Below are 18,582 nucleotides of genomic sequence, written 5' to 3'. Positions count from 1 at the left end.
TATAGTCATAAAACTCAATAAATATCGTCTCGGAATTGCTATACTTCACAGAAATTCCCCTACCACAGGCGTCTTGAATATAACCAAGATAAATGATAAATTGATGAAACACTGCATATGCACATTTTTCAAAGACAATATGTAGCTATAATAATAATAATGGATTAGATTTATATCGCGCTTTTCTTTTGTTAGATACTCACAGCACTGACAGAGAAGTGGGAACCCATCATTCATTCACACCTGGGGCGGCATAGCTCCGTTGGTAGAGTGGCCATGTCAGCAACTTGAGGGTTGCAGGTTCGATTCCCGCTTGTGCCATCCTAGTTACTGCCGTTGTGTCCTTGGGCAAGACACTTTACCCACCTGCTCCCTGTGCCACCCACACTGGTTTAAATGTAACTTAGATATTGGGTGTCACTATGTAAAGCGCTTTGAGTCATTTGAGAAAAGCGCTATATAAATATAATTCACTTCACACTTCACCTGGTGGTGGTAAGCTACATCAGTAGCCACAGCTGCCCTGGGGTAGACTGACAGAAGCGTGGCTGCCAGTTTGCGCCACCACCAATCATTCGTTCATCATTCATTCACCAGTGTGAGCAAGGGTGAAGTGTCCTGCCCAAGGACACAACGGCAGCGATCTGGATGTTAATAGGTGGGAAGCGAACCTGCAACCCTCAGGTTTCTGGCACGGCTGCTCTACCCACTACGCCATGCCGCCCCTAGTAGTAGTTAATCACAACTAGAAATGTAACCATAAACAGTATAATGAACCGTGGTAAAATTCCAGATGGTTAGTAATACAGTTTAAATACTGAAAAACTGTCATTTATTAATGCATTTTTGGCAACACCGCTGACTTCCTGGAAACGGAGTCTCAAGCGCATTATTGCTGTTTGGCTTTAAGAAATATGACGGGCCTTGCTCCAGAGATTTTCCCTTCAAGTAAACTGAGGCTATGGCTTCGTTTTACTTGATTTCACTCGCTTCACTACCGTGGAGTCTCGATGTGCTTTTAAGAGTGTACTGCTACTACTATTAGGTGGCGACAGGTGTGTCACACACAAAAAGTATACAGCAAAGGTGAAAAATATTTGGAATTGCTTTTAATTTTTCTCCTTCACTCAGCCTCTGTGAGAGTTACCATGCAGCAGGCGATGTTTAGGGAAAGTTGCCACAATTTGTTCATAAAGTCTTGCTGTTTGTTTACTAGAATGGTCACTTGTCCTTTATTTAACTGCTAACTTTGTCAGTGTTCCAATAACATCAATACTAGCTAAAATGTTTTTTCACCTAATCGAATTGAACGCAAGCTGTGAAGTGTCAACACAGTGAAGCACAAAGATTGTGTATTATACTGTATCTGAGAGGTATCGCTCCTATTTGTTTTGTTTGCCCAAACTGTTGCACTGATATTACAGTGAATTAGTGGACAGGAACAAAAATAATATGAGAGCAACATGGGGAATTCTTAATAGCATTATTAAAAATGGTTTTAAGAGGGATTTACCCCCAATACTTCTTAGATGGAAATAAACATAATGATAACATAAAGGAAGTAGTTGAAAGCTTTAATAATTACTTTGTAGATATTGGACCAAAATTGGAAGAAAGGATTCCAGACCCAGTTTCAATTGAGGACTATAATGATACCATTGAGGGCTTCACGGTGGCAGAGGGGTTAGTGCGTCTGCCTCACAATACGAAGGTCCTGAGTAGTCAGGCGTTCAATCCCAGGCTCGGGATCTTTCTGTGTGGAGTTTGCATGTTCTCCCCGTGACTGCCTGGGTTCCCTCCGGGTACTCCGGCTTCCTCCCACTTCCAAAGACATGCACCTGAGGATAGGTTGATTGGCAACACTAAATAGGCCCTAGTGTGAATGTGAGTGTGAATGTTGTCAATCTATCTGTGTTGGCCCTGTGATGAGGTGGCGACTTGTCCAGGGTGTACGCCGCCTTCCGCCTGATTGTAGCTGAGATAGGCATCAGCGCCCCCCACGACCCCAAAGGGCATAAGCGGTAGGAAATGGATGAATTGATGATACCATAGAGTGAAATTCCAACTCCATGTTCTTCAGTAATGTGACACAGGAGGAAATAGTTACAGTTGTGAAAAAATGTAAATCTAAGACTTCAACTGATTGTAACGGAATTGATATGGAAACGATAAAAAAGGTTATTGAAGAGATCTCAGGACCATTAATGTACAGTATATTAGTAACCTATCATCTCAAACAGGTACATTTCCAAACAAAATGAAAATAGCTAAAGTTGCACCAATTTATAAGACTGAAGACAGACATCCATTTACAAATTATAGACTTGTTTCTTTACTTCCACAATTTTCTAAAATCATTGAAAAACTGTTCAATAACAGATTAGAAGAGAGTTTCATAAATAGAAATAGAATACTTGTAGAAAACCAATATGGATACAGAGCTAATGTTTCAACTTCAATGGCTGTAATTGAAATTATAGAAGAAATTACCAATGCAACGGATAGTAAAAAATGTGTGGCAGCAGTGTTTATGGATCTAACTAAAGCAATTGACACGATTAATCACAATATTTTAATAAAAAAATTAGAACGGTATGGCATCAGAGGGTTAGTCTTAAACTGGATAAGAAGTTATCTAACAAACAGGAAACAATACGTGAAGCTAGGCGAACACACTTCTACAACGCTAAATATATCCTTTGGTTTACCTCAGGGATCAATACTAGGACCTAAATTACTCAATCCCTATATAAATGACATTTGTAAAGTTACAAGAGATTTAAAGTTAGTATTTGCGGATGATACAACAGCGTTTTGTTCAGGAGAGAACACATAGAAGATCACACAAATAAAAACAGAAGAAATGAACATATTAAAAAAATGTTTTGACAAATACAGACTCATTGAATCTCAGTAAAACTAAAATAATGCTATTTGGTAACAGTAGAAGAGAAAGTCAAACACAAATACAAATAGACGGAATAGAAATGAAGAGTGAATGAAACCAATTTTCAAGGTATGATGATTGATGATAAATTGAACTGGAAATCTCATGTAAAAAAATATACAACATAAAGTAACAAGAAACACGTCAATAATGAATAAAGCAAAACATGTTCTAGACCAAAAATCACTTCATATTCTCTACTGCTCACTAGTGTTACCATATCTGAGTTACTGTGTACAAATATGGGGAAATAATTACAAAAGTACACTTCATTCACTAACAGTGTTACAAAAAAGATCAGTTAGAATAATACATAATGTTGGATATAGAGAACATACAAACCCTTTATTTATTGAAACAATGATACTGAAATTCCATGACATAATGAATTTGCAAACAGCTAAAATTATACACAAAGCAAACTATAACCTGTTTCCCAAGAATATACAACAATTCTTCTCAACAAAAGAGGAGAAATGTAATCATAGAGAAAAATGTAATTTTTTAAGACCTTCAGTATATCAGTATGCGGAATTAAATTATGGAATGGATCAAGCAAAGTAATCAATGTACTAATAATATGATCCACATCAAGAAACTCTTCAAACTTAAAGTATTTGCAAAGTACAAAGAAGAAGAACCATGATAAACATTCTGAATTTATTCATCCAACCATTCTTTCATTCTCAAAATAATCTTACTTATCTCATCGTATGGAATATAATTTACTTCACCAATTATTTATTTTTATTGGGATTACTTATGGAGTAAATTTTTGAATACATTGAGAACAGGAAGTGTACAAAAGTTTTAGCAACTGTTATGTAAAAGAAAAGGGGTAGGATTAAATAAACTCTGCTTCTTCCTACTCCTTTTCAAACATGTTGAAAAGAGAAACTGGAAATTGTGATGTACGGTATCATGTTGTATGCTTGCATTTTCGAAATAAATTCAAATGAACCACATGGTGGAGAAGAACATAACTTGTTTAGTGTTAATGTTCATTAGCCAAACTGCTTTGTTTTATATTGATACCAAAAAGTAAACATGCATGTTTTTTTTACATTTGTGGGGATTGTTGCATGGCATAACATTTATTTAAAAATCACTTATATGACATAGCATTTTGTTAATGTTTTATGGTGTAGTTAATTCCTATGTGACATTATTCTGGTCAAACACTAAGGTTTTTTTCCATATACAACATGTAAATACATAAAGTTCCTATAAATGTACTTCGCACAGTTCAGTACATATTCCGTACAATTGACCACTAAATGGTAACACCCGATTAAGTTTTTCAACTTGTTTAAGTCGGGGTCCACGTTAATCAATTCATGGTAATAACTTAAATATAAACTTTTCTCTATTAAAATGTATAAATAGAGATAATGGCATCATAGGAGAAAAAGATGACACGATTTTAGTGAACAAAAACACAAATGTGTTGAATATACATATGTATAGCGTTTTTATTAAGCAATACAAATTACATTATGCTGTCGCGTTCATGTCCCACACCAACATTTTTACATAACATAATGATTAATCGGGATTTCAATATTAATCAAATTAATCATGATTATCATTTTGGCCATAATTGTGTAAGTGTAAATGAAAAATTAAATTTTTTAAAAATTAAATGGCCCAAAAGTGCAGTTACATCTTATGATCATCAGATGTCATCTTTCAAAATTCTTACATTTGTTTTTCTTTAATATTTTTCTCTCCTGTCCATTAATTGCTATCTTATCATACTTTTTTAAAATGATTTTGTTTCTGCCATATTACTTTGTTTATAATGCTTGTATTGCTTGCACGTGCATATTACATTTATACTCGAGGTACATGAAACATTTGTTTTATCTACAATGTTTCTTCTATAACATAAATGTTTAATGTTGTTTTTTTCAATAAAACTTAGTTAAAAGATTTCAGTAAAAGTCTTTATTTTTTTTAATTTTGAGCACATTTTTAAATACCGCAATAATAACAATTGATCATTTTGGTCACAATAACCGCAGTAAGAAATGTTCATACTGAGAAATCCCTAATTAAAAGTACTAGAAAGGCTTGGAAACTGATCTAAAGATGCATGAACTTTACCATTTACTTTTGTTAAACTAATTGATGTAGAGCATGGCAGTACTTAAAAGTATTTGACACAATAATAACTACTACAGCACTAATTGGTAAAGATAATCATCGTTATTGACCCATCTGCCAGCTGTTGGTCAGTGTGTGAAGTGTATTTATATGTTTTCTCCCCCCCCCCCCCCCCCCCCCCCCCCCCCCCTTCCCTTTCTCAGCTGTAAACTTTATTTGTGACCATACGAGCATCAAGGCTATCAGCTTCGTTGGCTCCAATCAAGCGGGGGAGTACATTTATGAGAGGGGCTCCAAAAATGGGAAGAGAGTGCAGTCAAACATGGTGAGGACACACAAGGTGCAACGCAGAAATTACGCATCCTGTAAACGTCCACTAGATGGCAGCATAATTTAAAGCATTGTCATTTGTGGACGGATTAGCAGAAGACAGAACTGTAGTGCTGTGTTAAATCTTGGGACACGGGTGTCCAAACCTTTTCTACCAAGGAATGCATACTGAAAAACAAAAAGGACTCTTGATATATTTTTTGTATTTTGTAAAAACAGCAAAAAAAAAGTTTGCGCATGTATATAAAGAAAACACTTTGTGTTTTAGTGTCAACATTACAGCTTTTTCTCCCTACATTGTGTATTTTTGTTCATTTTTCCATTTTTGCTGTTTTCTACAGAGCACCCTGGGCTGTACTATAAACACCCCAGTTTTCGGTTATAAAATGACCATATCGAATGATTTATATTTCAATTATCCCTTAAAAATAGTTATTTGCATAGCTAACCCAATCTCTAAAATGTGCATTACTTTTTATATAGTGCTTGGAAAGATACTCAAATGTTTTGAAGAGAACTTATAAGTTGATGTAATTTAAAAAAAATGGATTACAACCCTACTTAATGCTGTTAAATCCTGACGAAGACTTATGCACACACCACTGTGTGAAAAAAGGCATAAAAGTAAAACGTATATATTACTGTAGGGCGCAAAGAACCATGGCGTGGTGATGCCTGATGCCAACAAGGAGAACACTCTCAACCAACTTGTGGGTGCAGCATTCGGGGCTGCAGGCCAGCGCTGCATGGCTCTGTCCACGGCCATCCTGGTGGGCGAGGCTCGCAGTTGGCTGCCGGAGCTGGTGGAGCGCACCAAGGCGCTGCGTGTCAATGCAGGTACCCTTCAAGTTCTGCTTTCTATGAGTTAGCTTCAGTTTCCTGGAAAGCCCTCTGCTCAACCACAGACTATCAGACTCTCCTGAGTGAAATGGAAATGAAAACAGATATGACGCACAGGAAACCCTCAATTTTTGAGGGAGTTCCTCAGGGTGCCCCTTGTTCTGCTACTTGTGTGTTTCTGGGCAACGTATTGGAATATATGCGCCACATCTTGTGAGGCGCCATATGTAACCTTCTAGCTGGTTGTTTTTGGGCTCCGTGCAGGAGACCAACCTGGTGCAGATGTGGGTCCACTGATCTCCCCTCAGGCCAAGGACAGAGTCTGCAGTCTGGTCCAGAGTGCAGTGGATGAGGGTGCTAAGGTGCTCCTTGATGGCAGACATGTTAAAGTTACAGGTTATGAGAAGGGCAACTTTGTGGGTCCAACCATCATTGGCAACGTCACAGTATGTAGATTCCTCTTTCAAAGAGTAAAACTTTTTTTTTTGAGTTCCAACTAGTTTTGTGTGTGCTTAAACAGCCTCAGATGAAATGCTACACCGAGGAGATTTTTGGACCTGTGCTGGTCGTTCTGGAGGCCAACACTCTGGATGACGCTATCCATTTAGTCAACGAGAATCTCTACGGCAATGGTACCGCCATCTTCACTACAAACGGGGCCACTGCTCGCAAATACACACATGAGGTGGATGTGGGCCAGGTGAGTGTGTTCACATTTTGCCGACATAATCCGTCATGCACCAAAAAACTATTTTCCATGTCAAGTATAGCTGTACCGACCAAAAGTACACATGTTCAGCATCCCTTGTCCCACCAAAAGCTCCAAATAGTCACAGCAAATATGTATTCAATCATAACAGGGGCACACTGACAACGTTTTATTATAAATGGAGGGATTCCGAGCGTCCTGTATATGTGCAAGCATACCATCCTTCACCTTGTTTGTTTGCCCATGGAGCCTACCCTGTTTGCTGTTCACATGTCGGGGAATGCTGTACAGGCCATGTGCTTCACTCCTCTCCAAGCCGCTCTGCAACAAACAACCTTTTTTCCCTGCCGTTCATCTTTGGCAAAAAGACTTTCTTTCCATGCCTATTTGTCCCTTTTTTGAACATTCTAACCAACGGTGTCATGTCCCCCCCCACCCCCACCTTCCCGATCATCGAAGAACTCCGTTTGCAAAACAGCAAATCTCAGCTCCAAGTTATGTTTCTGTTGGCCAAATTATGTCCCGAGAGATTTTTTTTTCATATGTAAAAACTTATTCATTATATTTGTCTGCAAAACACTGCTTTTGTGCAGGTTGGAGTCAATGTTCCCATCCCAGTGCCACTGCCCATGTTCTCTTTCACGGGATCAAGAGGATCTTTCAGAGGCGACATGAACTTCTACGGCAAACAAGTATGTCGACTAACGTATCCCATCCTAGAAAGCAAATCAAACTCACAGATTTTGACTACCTGATTGAAACACTGTTGTTTATTTGTGTCCAGGGCATTCAATTCTATACGCAGATCAAAACCATAACCTCACAATGGAAAGCTGAGGACGCTACCCTCAAGAGTCCAGCCGTTACCATGCCAACCATGGGACGCTAGAAAAGCAGTCAGTTCAAACTGATGAAATGGAAATGACTGTTCAATGACTCAGTGGCAATTGCTAATAAATAGTACAGTAGTTCCCTTTTTAAACATTGTGTATGACAACAGTGTCTATATGGATTATCTTGCCAGTCAATGATGCTTTGTGCACATAATGCTGGTATTTATTTCCACATTAAATATTGGGACACCTGGTCATTACAGCTGAAGTAATGGAAAATGTGGAGTTGTTCTCCACTTTGCAGCATCTACTCTGGTGTGAAAACTTTCTGCAAGATAAGGATGTTGTTTGGACATGCATAGACCTTGCCAAAACAAACATGAAGCTGGAAGGCCAGAATCCAGAATAACATCTTTTAGATAAACAAGAGAGTCAAAGGGAATCCAAATATGTCCAGCAACCATGAGTACCGGTATTTAAAATAACACTGCACCCAACATGTTTGGAAAAGTGAAAATGAGGTGTGCTACTTGCGACAGAGACTATCCAAAGTGTAATTAACGGTGGACCAGAGGTCACGTGGTGCGTCTACCCATGGTTGGAGTTTGTGGGTAGGAGGGAGTCAGGAGCTTGAGTAGTGAAGGTTGACGGCGCGCAGATCTTCTCTCTAATTCGAAAAAAAAAAATATCATTATCATTATTCGGCATACAAATATAGCAGATTCATTGTGTTAAATTCATGTTCTCACAGCAGTGTCTTTGCAGCTAAACATGGAATGTGGGCGCAGTGTATTGTTATTGCAAGGATGAGGTACAACTTTTATTCCCCAACATTTATTTTGTGTCTTACCCAGCGAGAGGACTGTCACTGTGGAATGTCTTCTCAAACAGAAGATTGTTGGTTCTCCTGTCATGGAAATGCAGATTTGCTGTTCATGCAGTAACTCCTTGCCCTTTTTACACATTCCTTCTTCTCACAGACTAGTTTCTTTATGGTTGCATTTACACCACATTATATTTTTGCTCCCATGTGGAATAGTTCAGATATGCGCTATGACAGTGTAAAATGCATTGAATCAGATATCCTTAGTCAGAACCACATCTTTAATTAATGTGGATGATATCTGATCTGAATACTAAAGATTTCCTGATTTTAAACCCTTGATTGGTTTGACCAGGCAATTTGAAAGTGCCCATTGCATTTTCTACCTAAATCAGTGGTTTTTAACCTACTCAATGGCCTTGTGGTTAGTGTCCGCCCTGAGATTGGTAAATTGTGAGTTCGAACCCCGGCCGAGTCTTACCAAAGACTATAAAAAAAATGGGACCCATTGCATCCCTGCTTGGCACTCAGCATCAAGGGTTGGAATTGGGGGTTAAATCACCAAAAATGATTCCAGGGCGCCCATTGCTCCCCTCACTTCCCAGGGGGTGATCAAGGATATGGGTCAAATGCAGAGAATAATTTCACCACACCTAGTGTGTGTGTGACAATCATTGGTACTTTAACTTAACCTGGGTTCGATCGAACCCTAGATGTTCGGTGAGTCGGCCTCAGGGATTCGACGGAACCTCCGCCGCGGATGTCAAGACACACCCGACTCATCGTGTAAATAAAAACTTCTCCCTATCGGCTTTATGGATACGGCAACAGCAGAAGTCAGACTGATTTGCAGGTGTGTAATTTGTTGTGAGTTCATGCTCTGTGTTGCTTTTGTTCTTTGAACAAGGTGATGTTCATGCACGGTTCATTTTGTGCACCAGTAAAAAAAAACTTAAGTGTCTCGAATTTGAAAAAAAAAAAAAAACATTTTATTTTTCACGAAAGAAGGGTTAGGTGAATGCTTATATGAAACTTGGGGTTTAGTATCTCCAACAAGGTTAAGAACCACTGACCTAAATATACAGTATCCTACGAAAGTGTGTACACTTTGAACACTTCAATTTAATCACAGTATATTTTTTTCGAGACACTACTGTAAAATGACACTTAGTTATATTTTAGGGCTTCGCTTAAATAGCAGTGGAGATATACTTTATCATGAAAATGACTAAATAGCTGGCAACACAAATGATTAGCAGGATAATTGTCTTGCCAATTGTCATGCGAGGTGACTTGGGCTGCATGAATGCTGCCAGCGATGGGGAGTTGCGGTTCATTGAGGGACAGCTGAATTCCAACATGTACTGCGGCATTTTGAAGTAATGCATTACGCCTTGTCTTACGAAACTGGGCCACATGGCAGGTTGCCAACATAAACCGAAACATCTTTCAGAGGACAGTAGGCCTGTACTGCAATTATGGCCAGGAATATCGGTGTGTTTATAAGAGCGAAACAACACACAAGCTTTGAGCCATCTACACGGTAAAAGTCAAAGTGAGTCCACACTTTTTATTTTCACGGTGAGATGTATACATTTTACGTCGCTAGTCAAGTCCACTAAAAGTGCTGCTGTTTTTCTTTTGCAACTTCAGACCTCTCCCTGACTATGTAAAACACATGAAGTAGAAACAAAATATGAAATTTATCAATGGCAAAAAACTTAATTGTATTTTAAAGTTATATATCACCATGTATTGCCATAATTTGTCACATTCCTAACTGTAATACAAGCTGTACAAAGACTACATGTCAGATATGTTTTTATTTCGATACAGTGCATTTGCAAAGTATTCACAGCATGTTACTTTTTCCACATTTTGCTCTTACAGCCTTAATTTCAAAATGGAATTAATTCATTTTTATCTTCCAAATTCTACACACAATACACCAAAATGACCATGTAATTTTATTTTTTAAAGAAGCAACTAAGAAATCACATGTACATAAGTGTACAAAACCTTTGCCATGAAGCTCAAAAGTGAACTTGGGTGCATCCTGTTTCAACTGATCATCCTTGGGATGTTCCTACTGCTTAATTGAAGTCCACTTGTGATAATTTCAGTTGGTTGTACATTTTTTTTACCAAGGCACACACCTGGCTATATGTAAGGTCTTACACTTGACAGTGCATGGCAGCACAAAAACCAAGAATAAAACCCAAATAATTGTCTAAAGACTTCTGAGACAGTCTTGTCTTCATTCACAAATCTTGGAAAGGGTACAGATAAATATCTGCTTCTTTGAAGGTTCCAATGAGCACAGTGGTCTCTATCATCCGTAAATGGAAGAAATTTGGAACCACCGGGATTCTTCCTGGAGCTAGAAGTGTGTCTAAACTGAAGGTGGGAGGGGTTTCTGGTCAGGAAAGTGATCAAGAGCCCGATGCTCACTCTGTCAGAGCAACAATGTTCTTCTGTGGAGAGAGAAGAACCTTACAGAAAGAAAACCATCTCTGCAGCAATCCACTAATAAGGCCTGTATGGTAGTGTGGCCAAACAAAACCCAATCCTTCATAAAAGTTCATAATGCACCTGAAAGACTCTCAGACCATGAGAAACTAATTCTGTGGTCTGATGAGACAAAGATTGAATTATTTGGCGGAACAGGGGTTATTGCATGTGCCTCACAACACGAAGGTCCTGAGTAGTCCTGAGTTCAATCCTGGCCTGTGGATCTTTCGTTTGGAGTTTGCATGTTCTCCCCGTGACTCCGTGGGTTCTCTCCGGGTACTCCGGCTTCCTCCCACCTCCAAAGACATGCACCTGGGGATAGGCTGATTGGCAACACTAAATGGGCCCTAGTGTGTGAATGTTGTCTGTCTATTTGTGTTGGCCTTGTGTTGAGGTGGCAACTTGTCCAGGGTGTACGCCGCCTTCTGCCCGAATGCAGCTGAAATAGGCTCCAGCACCCCCCACAACTCCAAAAGGAATAAGCGGTAGAAAATTGAAGGATGGATATGAATGCCAGGCGTCATGTTTGGAGGAAAACAGGCACCAGGCCAATAATATCCATAAAGTGAAGGATGGTGGTGGCAGCATCATGCTGGCAGTAGCAGGAACTGGAAGACTAGTCAGGATAAAGGAAAAGATGAATGCAGCAATTTACAGAGACTTCATGGATGAAAACTTGCTCCAGAGCGCTCTTGAACTCAGCCTGGGGTGACTGTTCATCTTTCAGCAGGACAACGACCCTAAGCACACAGCCAAGTCGGGCTGGGCGAAATGGCCTTTTACCAATATCTAGATATTTTTAGGCTATGTCACGATACACAATATGTGTTTCGATATTTTGCCTTAGCCTTGAATTAACACTTGATGCATGCAGCTACAGAGGGGTTAATACGTCTGCCTCACAATACGAAGGTCCTACAGTCTTGGGTTCAATCCCAGGCTCGGGATCTTTCTGTGTGGAGTTTGCATGTTCTCCCCGTGAATGCGTGGGTTCCCTCCGGGTACTCCGGCTTCCTCCCACTTCCAAAGACATGCACCTGGGGATAGGTTGATTGGCAACACTAAATTGGCCCTAGTGTGTGAATGTGAGTGTGAATGTTGTCTGTCTATCTGTGTTGGCCCTGCGATGAGGTGGCGACTTGTCCAGGGTGTACCACGCCTTCCGCCCGATTGTAGCTGAGATAGGCGCCAGCGCCCCCCGCGACCCCAAAAGGGAATAAGCGGTAGAAAAATGGATGGATGGGTGGATGCATGCAGCTGAGATAGGCTCCAGCGAGCCCCTGCGACCCTAAACGGGACAAGCGATAGAAAATGGATGGATGGATTGATGGATGGGCATATAATCACAGCAGTCTGATTATTCTATGTGTCTATATTAAAACATTCTTGTTCATACTGCATTAATATGCTCATTTTAAATTGACCAAAACTGTATTTATTAAACAGTTACTAAGCAGTGGCACAAACATTAATGTCATTTCAAAACAGAAAGTGCAAGATTGTCAGACAGATTTTAAAACAAGTTATGAGTGCACTTTTGTGAATGGTGTCACTAAGATGGCATATCAAAACAACACTAAATTAAAGTGCACTTTTTTGTAGAGAACACCACTACAATATTATAAAACAAATCAAGTGCACTTTAGTGCATGATGTCACACAAGATATTTCAATAACTGTCAAAAAAAAATGAGCTGCATAATAGGAAATCAAATAGTGTATGTCCTTCACTATGTGGTAGGTTCCTGCGGACGTTATCTCTTTTTGTTGTTGACTATTTTTTTCATACAGTGTTGATCTGGAACTGGTTGCTTCGGCATTTTGTGGGTGTGGCACTGGCTGAGATGTCGACATGCAGGATTTCAAGAACTCCTTATTCTCTAGTGGGTGACTTTTCAAATGATGCTACATTAGGAGTGCTGCTACTTTTTGTAGCAACGATTTGCCGCATACATGACATATTACGGTTGTCTGGTCGACATATTCCCGCTTGAAGCCAAATCACCACCAGACGAACCCCATGCTGTTTTTCTTGGGATTAAATTCTTACTTTATTTGTTACCAGTTTCGCACCTTCTTTCTCTCGTTTTACCACTCGCACCAAACCGTTAGCACCACAGCTAATGTTACCTGTGTCGCTACCTCTCTGGCGAACCATGTGCAACGTCATGATGCACGGGCGACAGTATGTGACATATGTAAGAAGGTGCGCTCATTTTAAGTCTGTGAGAAGGAGAGACAAGAAAGTGTGAGGAACGCCTGCAGTATAATGCCCGCAGCTAAAAGCAACTACGTGAGAACGTATACTCGAATATCACGATATAGTCATTTTCTATATCGCACAGAGACAAACCGGTGATATATTGAGTATATCGAGTATATTGATATGTCTCCCAGCCCTACAACCAAGATATAAAAGTAATGGCTTCAGGACAACTCTGTAAATGTCCTTGAGTGGCCCAGCCAGGCAAAGCCCAGACTTGAATCCGACTGAACATCTAAGGAAAGCAACTGATGGAGCTTGAGAGGTCCTGCAAAGAATAACAGGTGACACTGCCCAAAAGTAAATGTGCCAAACTTGTGGCTTTGTATTCAAAAATACTTTAAGTTGCAATTACTGCCAAAGGTGCATCAACAAAGTACTGAGCAAAGGCTGTGAATAATTATGTACTTGTGATTTCTTAATTTTTTTTATTTTGAATTAGCAGAAAAATAATGTTTTTACTGTAACATTAGGAGGTATTGTGTGTATAACTTTGAGGACAAAAATTAGTTGATTACATTTTTTAATAAGGCTGTAACATGAAATGTGGAAAAAGTGAAGGGCTTTCTGGATGAACTGTAGTACTGTGCCTCAAGAAGATATGATAAAAGATGAGGGGTGTACACACTTTTGTCAGAAACTGTATTATGTGCATTTGGGGAAGTTTTAGATGGTCTGTAAATGTAAACTCACTTAAAAGGCTGTGTAAATATAATTTCTGAATTGGGCACTTACACCTGCAGTGTAAATACAGACTCAAGGGATGGACACACAAAAGGTTTGTTGAATGTTTAAGCCTACAAATGTTGTGTAATACCAGTGGAGAACTGCCAGGCGGCTGCTTATATGATATACGTCTCCTTTGGTCATACATCCAGATCCCCTGCACAGTCCTCCTTAAAATCATGTTACCAGCTGCTCGCTGACTCTGACCACAAGTCTTCAAAGAGCTAAATAAACTCAAAGAGCGCACGTAAGGAGGAGCCAATTGCCTGAAAGTGCATTGACGTGACCAGATGTTTGTTTCTAAGCATACAAGCCTATTTTTACTATTGTGCCAAGACCCTTTCTTTACTTTTTAAGCAGCAGAATGGAAAAGAAAATTGGTTAAAGCCTAACTGATGTTTTATGGTATCCTCTTAAGCAGAGAAAATGACTGTTAAAAACATTAAAGAAAGGGAGGAGTCACCAGAAGTTCAGCCTTAGCTATGTGAGTGGCTGCACTTTAGTTCCTGAGTTCATAGTTTGATTGTAGGGATGTTACCAGTGGACTTAATTTGAGGGAAAAATAAACAACCAGAAAATCACAAAACCAACACAATTACAGAGACTTTCTTTACCGTGTCTTTTGTCTGTTCATTTTAGCAAACAGAAGCCGAAGAACTTGCTCCTTCTCCTCCCACGTCAGGTGTGACATTTCCACTTGGCTCCCAAGCCCATGTGCCCTAGAAGACAAGAGATGGACTGAGTGTGTTAAAGCTTTGTGACATAGAAAAGATAAGATAAGGACCTACCACCTAGCAGCCGCCTCCATGTCTGAGGAAACGGAGTTGGTGCTTGGAGGAGTGTTATGAAAGGTACGTATTGGCGGGAACTTGAGCTTTCCTGCATCAGCCTTTTTAAGTGTGAAGTGACAAACCTGCTGCGCCTCCTTCTTGTATTGCAGCCGGCTGGCAACTATCTCCTCCTTCACCTGAGCCAGCGCCTCGTGGAAAAATTGCTCCAGCTCTGTGCGCTGCGCCACAATGGTGCTTGCTAACCTCTTGATGTGCTTCAGTTCTTTCTCCCGCATGGAGAGCACCCTCTTGAGCTGCTCCAACTCTAATTTGCTGGTCGGAGAGCTGACCAGCATCTTCTCCTTGGGATGGCCTTGTTCAGCAGTGTTTTGCTCCAGAGAAGCTACTTTTACTTTCAACTGAATTAACTCTTCTTTTTGGGCCACCATCTGGGATGCATTCTTCTTTGCCATCATCTCCAGTGTCTTCTGTTGGAGCCAACACAGGACTAAGTTGTCTTACTTTCAAGCCAAAAAACATTGCATTCCAAGCCCAGCTGCTGAGGAGGGTTTTGCTTTCCACAAGGTGGACTGTAGTCAATTAATTTACTGTCATCATCTCGAAGATGTACGCCAGTGTGGCCAATATTTATTTGAATTAGTAGAAACTAGAAACCAGCAAATATGAGCCTGTAGGCTGGTGGAAACTCACTACAACCACAGACCATGGAGAAAGTAGCAAATACACAGCGGCAGACCAAGCAAACAACACCACCTGAATTACATGTTTCATAACTATCATGATTGAAAATAACCACAGAAAAATTAAACTTCTCCATCAAAGCACTGCCTAATAATAGCTAACCAGCTGTTTGTTGTCTTTTGGCCAAACACTTTACCTTGTCCAGTGCCAGAGACGAGTTTTCCTTTGCCAATGAGTTTGCCAGTTTCTGCAGGCTCTCAACCTCCTTCATGTGGTGTTTCAGTGTTTCATTGAGACGAACGTTCTCCTTGAACACACATCGTGAGGTGTCATCTAGCTGCCTGAAAGGTCACAAGTGCAAACAAGTTAGGCCAATATAGGTGGCCTTCGGGTCATGAACAAGTTACATTCCTACAAATAAACTGAGTTTAAGGTCTGACTTGCATAATTATACCTAATGTAGTATATTCTTTCACATGTTCAAAGATACAGTGCATCACATGTTCAAAGATACAGTGCATCCATCCATTTCCTACCGCTTATTCCCTTTCGGGGTCGCGGGGGGCGCGGACGCCTATCTCAGCTACATTCGGGCGGAAGGCAGGTACACCCTGGACAAGTCGCCACCTCATCGCAGGGCCAACACAGATAGACAGACAACATTCACACTCACATTCACACATCACATGTTCAAATATACAGCACTATTCATGATGATAGTCATAGCGTTTGAGCGGGCATGTAGCCAATGTTGATATTTCCATTTGTCCACTGAGTGTTTTCGATGCCTTATTTCACATAACTCTGAGCCCAGAAGATTCTGCCTCACACTTAGGAGCTGCAGTTGTCCTTTCTCAGTGTAGCGTGATGAGTTTGTATTATTTTGACTACTTATTTTTCTGTAGCTCGCACAGAACTAGTTTTAGTTTACTTACTGTATAGTATAGTATTACATAGGGTTGTCAAACTGCACTTTTTTTTATAACTTTGCCCAACATTCGTAATCCTTATGTGAGACAAGAGCACACATCTTTCCGTTTTCTGTGTATTCTAACTAATAAAAAACTGCTAGCAAGAGGCAGCTAACAATGCAGGTAATAAAGATATCATTTATTTTATAATCCTCTGTAGAGAAAAGCCTCCTACAGTTTTGTACACATGCTGTACTGAATGTATATAAGTATGTAATGTAGTAACAGGCTGTCACACCGCAGTGAGAGAAGTCTTGTCTTGTTTTTTCTGTCTTGTGATTGACGTGTTTTATTTTGAAAAGCTATCCCCCTGTTTCAGATCATGGGCCCTTCGTCTTGTGTCACTAGTCTCACGTCATCCCTGATCCCTGAATGTTTCCACCTGTTTCCCATTATCCCCATATCCTATTTAAGCTCAAGCCTCCTCTTGTCCTGTGCCAGATCGTCTCGTCTTACGTGCCTTTCTAGTGTCTATGCCCATGTCCATGAATACCTCCTTGTCTTGCCCTTTTTCCCTGGTTCTCCTTTTTGGATCAAGGAGTCTTATCGCTGTAATTTTGAGTTTACCTTTTTCCTCCTTCGAGCGCTCTTTGTCATCCTTCGCCTACCTAATTGGTTAGTTTTTGTTTTCCAAATTTCGTGTTGTTTGCCTCATTGATTGAGTTTTTTTTGTTTATTCTTATTTAGTGTGTATATGTGTGTGTGTATATATATATATATATATATATATATATATATATATATATATATATATATATATATATATATGGATCGTTTGTGTTTTTTCCTCCTGTTGGAGCACTTTTGGTTAATTCATATATTTATTCTACATTTGTTAGTTTTTTCTTAGATTAGGATTCCTCCTATTTTTTTGGGAGTGATTCTGATTTACCTTTTTTCTCAGTATTATTTTCCACGTATTGTGATTATTCTTGCAAAATACTTTTTGCTCTGGAGGTAAAAAGTTATTTCAAAATAATAGCTTTATTTTTTTAACTTGCTCTCTGCATCTGGGTCCTCTCCTTATTCCGAGTCCTAACACAGGCACTTTCATGATAACATGTAATTCTTCCAGTATTTTGGTCATTTTAAGCATTATAAAAACTTATTTCCTGGGCGCATTGATTTCACAGAGCGTATAGCAATGGTAGCGTTTGTTTTTACACACTAAACGTTTCAAATAAGTAGCTAAAACAACAACTTGCAATGTCTACATCTCAATGGGATGTTGATTGATGGGGTGTTGGATCTTTCTTGAGCTGAAGAATCCTCACTCCTCAGATGAAAAATGCTTCCTCCCGATGTCAGGGTTTCCCCTTAATGTATTTAATCATCACGGTGTACCAGGGCAAAATATTATCCGCCTCACCTTAAAAATGTGTTTTTACATTCAATTATGCAATTAGCTCGCTACTTTTCAGAATGATTAATATTCCCTGAAATGACTCTGGCAACACATTTCGGGCAGTTTATACAAGTTGTGCTAACATTGCATATGTGCAAAATGGGAAGTTGATCTTATAATGACAAGGTGCAGAAGCAAAACAGTCAATATAGAAGACGCTAAACAGCACAATAGCCCTCTTGATGGGAAATGTAAGCACAAAAAAAATCATGACGTACAGTAACAGTCGACAGACAAAGTACTATAGACATTGAAGAAGAAATTTCCCTTTCACCAAAGCACTTCAGTCCTAAAACACCACATTAATGACAATAATGTACGTTAACGTGTACAACATGTGTTCACTAAATATGTTAAGTGTATATATTTCCTTCTTTCTTGAGTCTCTTTACTCATGCAAAGATGGAACGTATCCACAGCAACTATTTGATTAATCTGATTAGTAATTTAAATTGCCCTGCACAAGTATGGATTAATTTTAGGAGGGCTTTCATAACCACTAAACAGAATGAAGACTACCAATACATCTCTTTAAGATGATGCTCCATCCTCCAAGAAGTTTATACAATTTCCTACATAGCACAAAGTACAAAACCCAAAACCAGTGAATTTTGCATGTTGTGTAAATCATAAATAAAAACAATGA

General features: G+C 39.5%; 2 protein-coding genes across 3 annotated transcripts in view; one reads left to right on the top strand and one right to left on the bottom strand.

The window, feature by feature from the left end:
• Window positions 1-8,033, top strand: part of aldh6a1 (aldehyde dehydrogenase 6 family, member A1) — an 11,308-nt gene extending 3,275 nt beyond the window's left edge. For both annotated transcript variants that reach the window (XM_061895327.1, XM_061895326.1), the window contains exons 7-12: window positions 5,257-5,378; window positions 6,031-6,220; window positions 6,488-6,669; window positions 6,744-6,923; window positions 7,526-7,624; window positions 7,717-8,033. In XM_061895327.1, coding sequence (XP_061751311.1) covers window positions 5,257-5,378; window positions 6,031-6,220; window positions 6,488-6,669; window positions 6,744-6,923; window positions 7,526-7,624; window positions 7,717-7,821 — 878 coding nt within the window. In that variant the 3' untranslated portion in view covers window positions 7,822-8,033. The remainder of the gene's footprint in view (window positions 1-5,256; window positions 5,379-6,030; window positions 6,221-6,487; window positions 6,670-6,743; window positions 6,924-7,525; window positions 7,625-7,716) is intronic.
• LOC133548849 (basal body-orientation factor 1-like) overlaps window positions 7,702-18,582 on the bottom strand; it is a 26,303-nt gene continuing 15,422 nt past the window's right edge. Inside the window, exons 7-10 of the mRNA XM_061893783.1 lie at window positions 15,757-15,901; window positions 14,877-15,346; window positions 14,703-14,807; window positions 7,702-8,432 (exon numbers count right to left, since the gene is read on the bottom strand). Of these exons, the coding sequence (XP_061749767.1) occupies window positions 8,354-8,432; window positions 14,703-14,807; window positions 14,877-15,346; window positions 15,757-15,901 (799 nt within the window). The 3' untranslated portion in view covers window positions 7,702-8,353. The remainder of the gene's footprint in view (window positions 8,433-14,702; window positions 14,808-14,876; window positions 15,347-15,756; window positions 15,902-18,582) is intronic.

The sequence above is a fragment of the Nerophis ophidion genome, linkage group LG03, assembly GCF_033978795.1.
Source record: "Nerophis ophidion isolate RoL-2023_Sa linkage group LG03, RoL_Noph_v1.0, whole genome shotgun sequence".
Lineage (NCBI taxonomy): Eukaryota > Metazoa > Chordata > Actinopteri > Syngnathiformes > Syngnathidae > Nerophis > Nerophis ophidion.
This window is presented reverse-complemented; position numbering and strand designations above follow the sequence as displayed.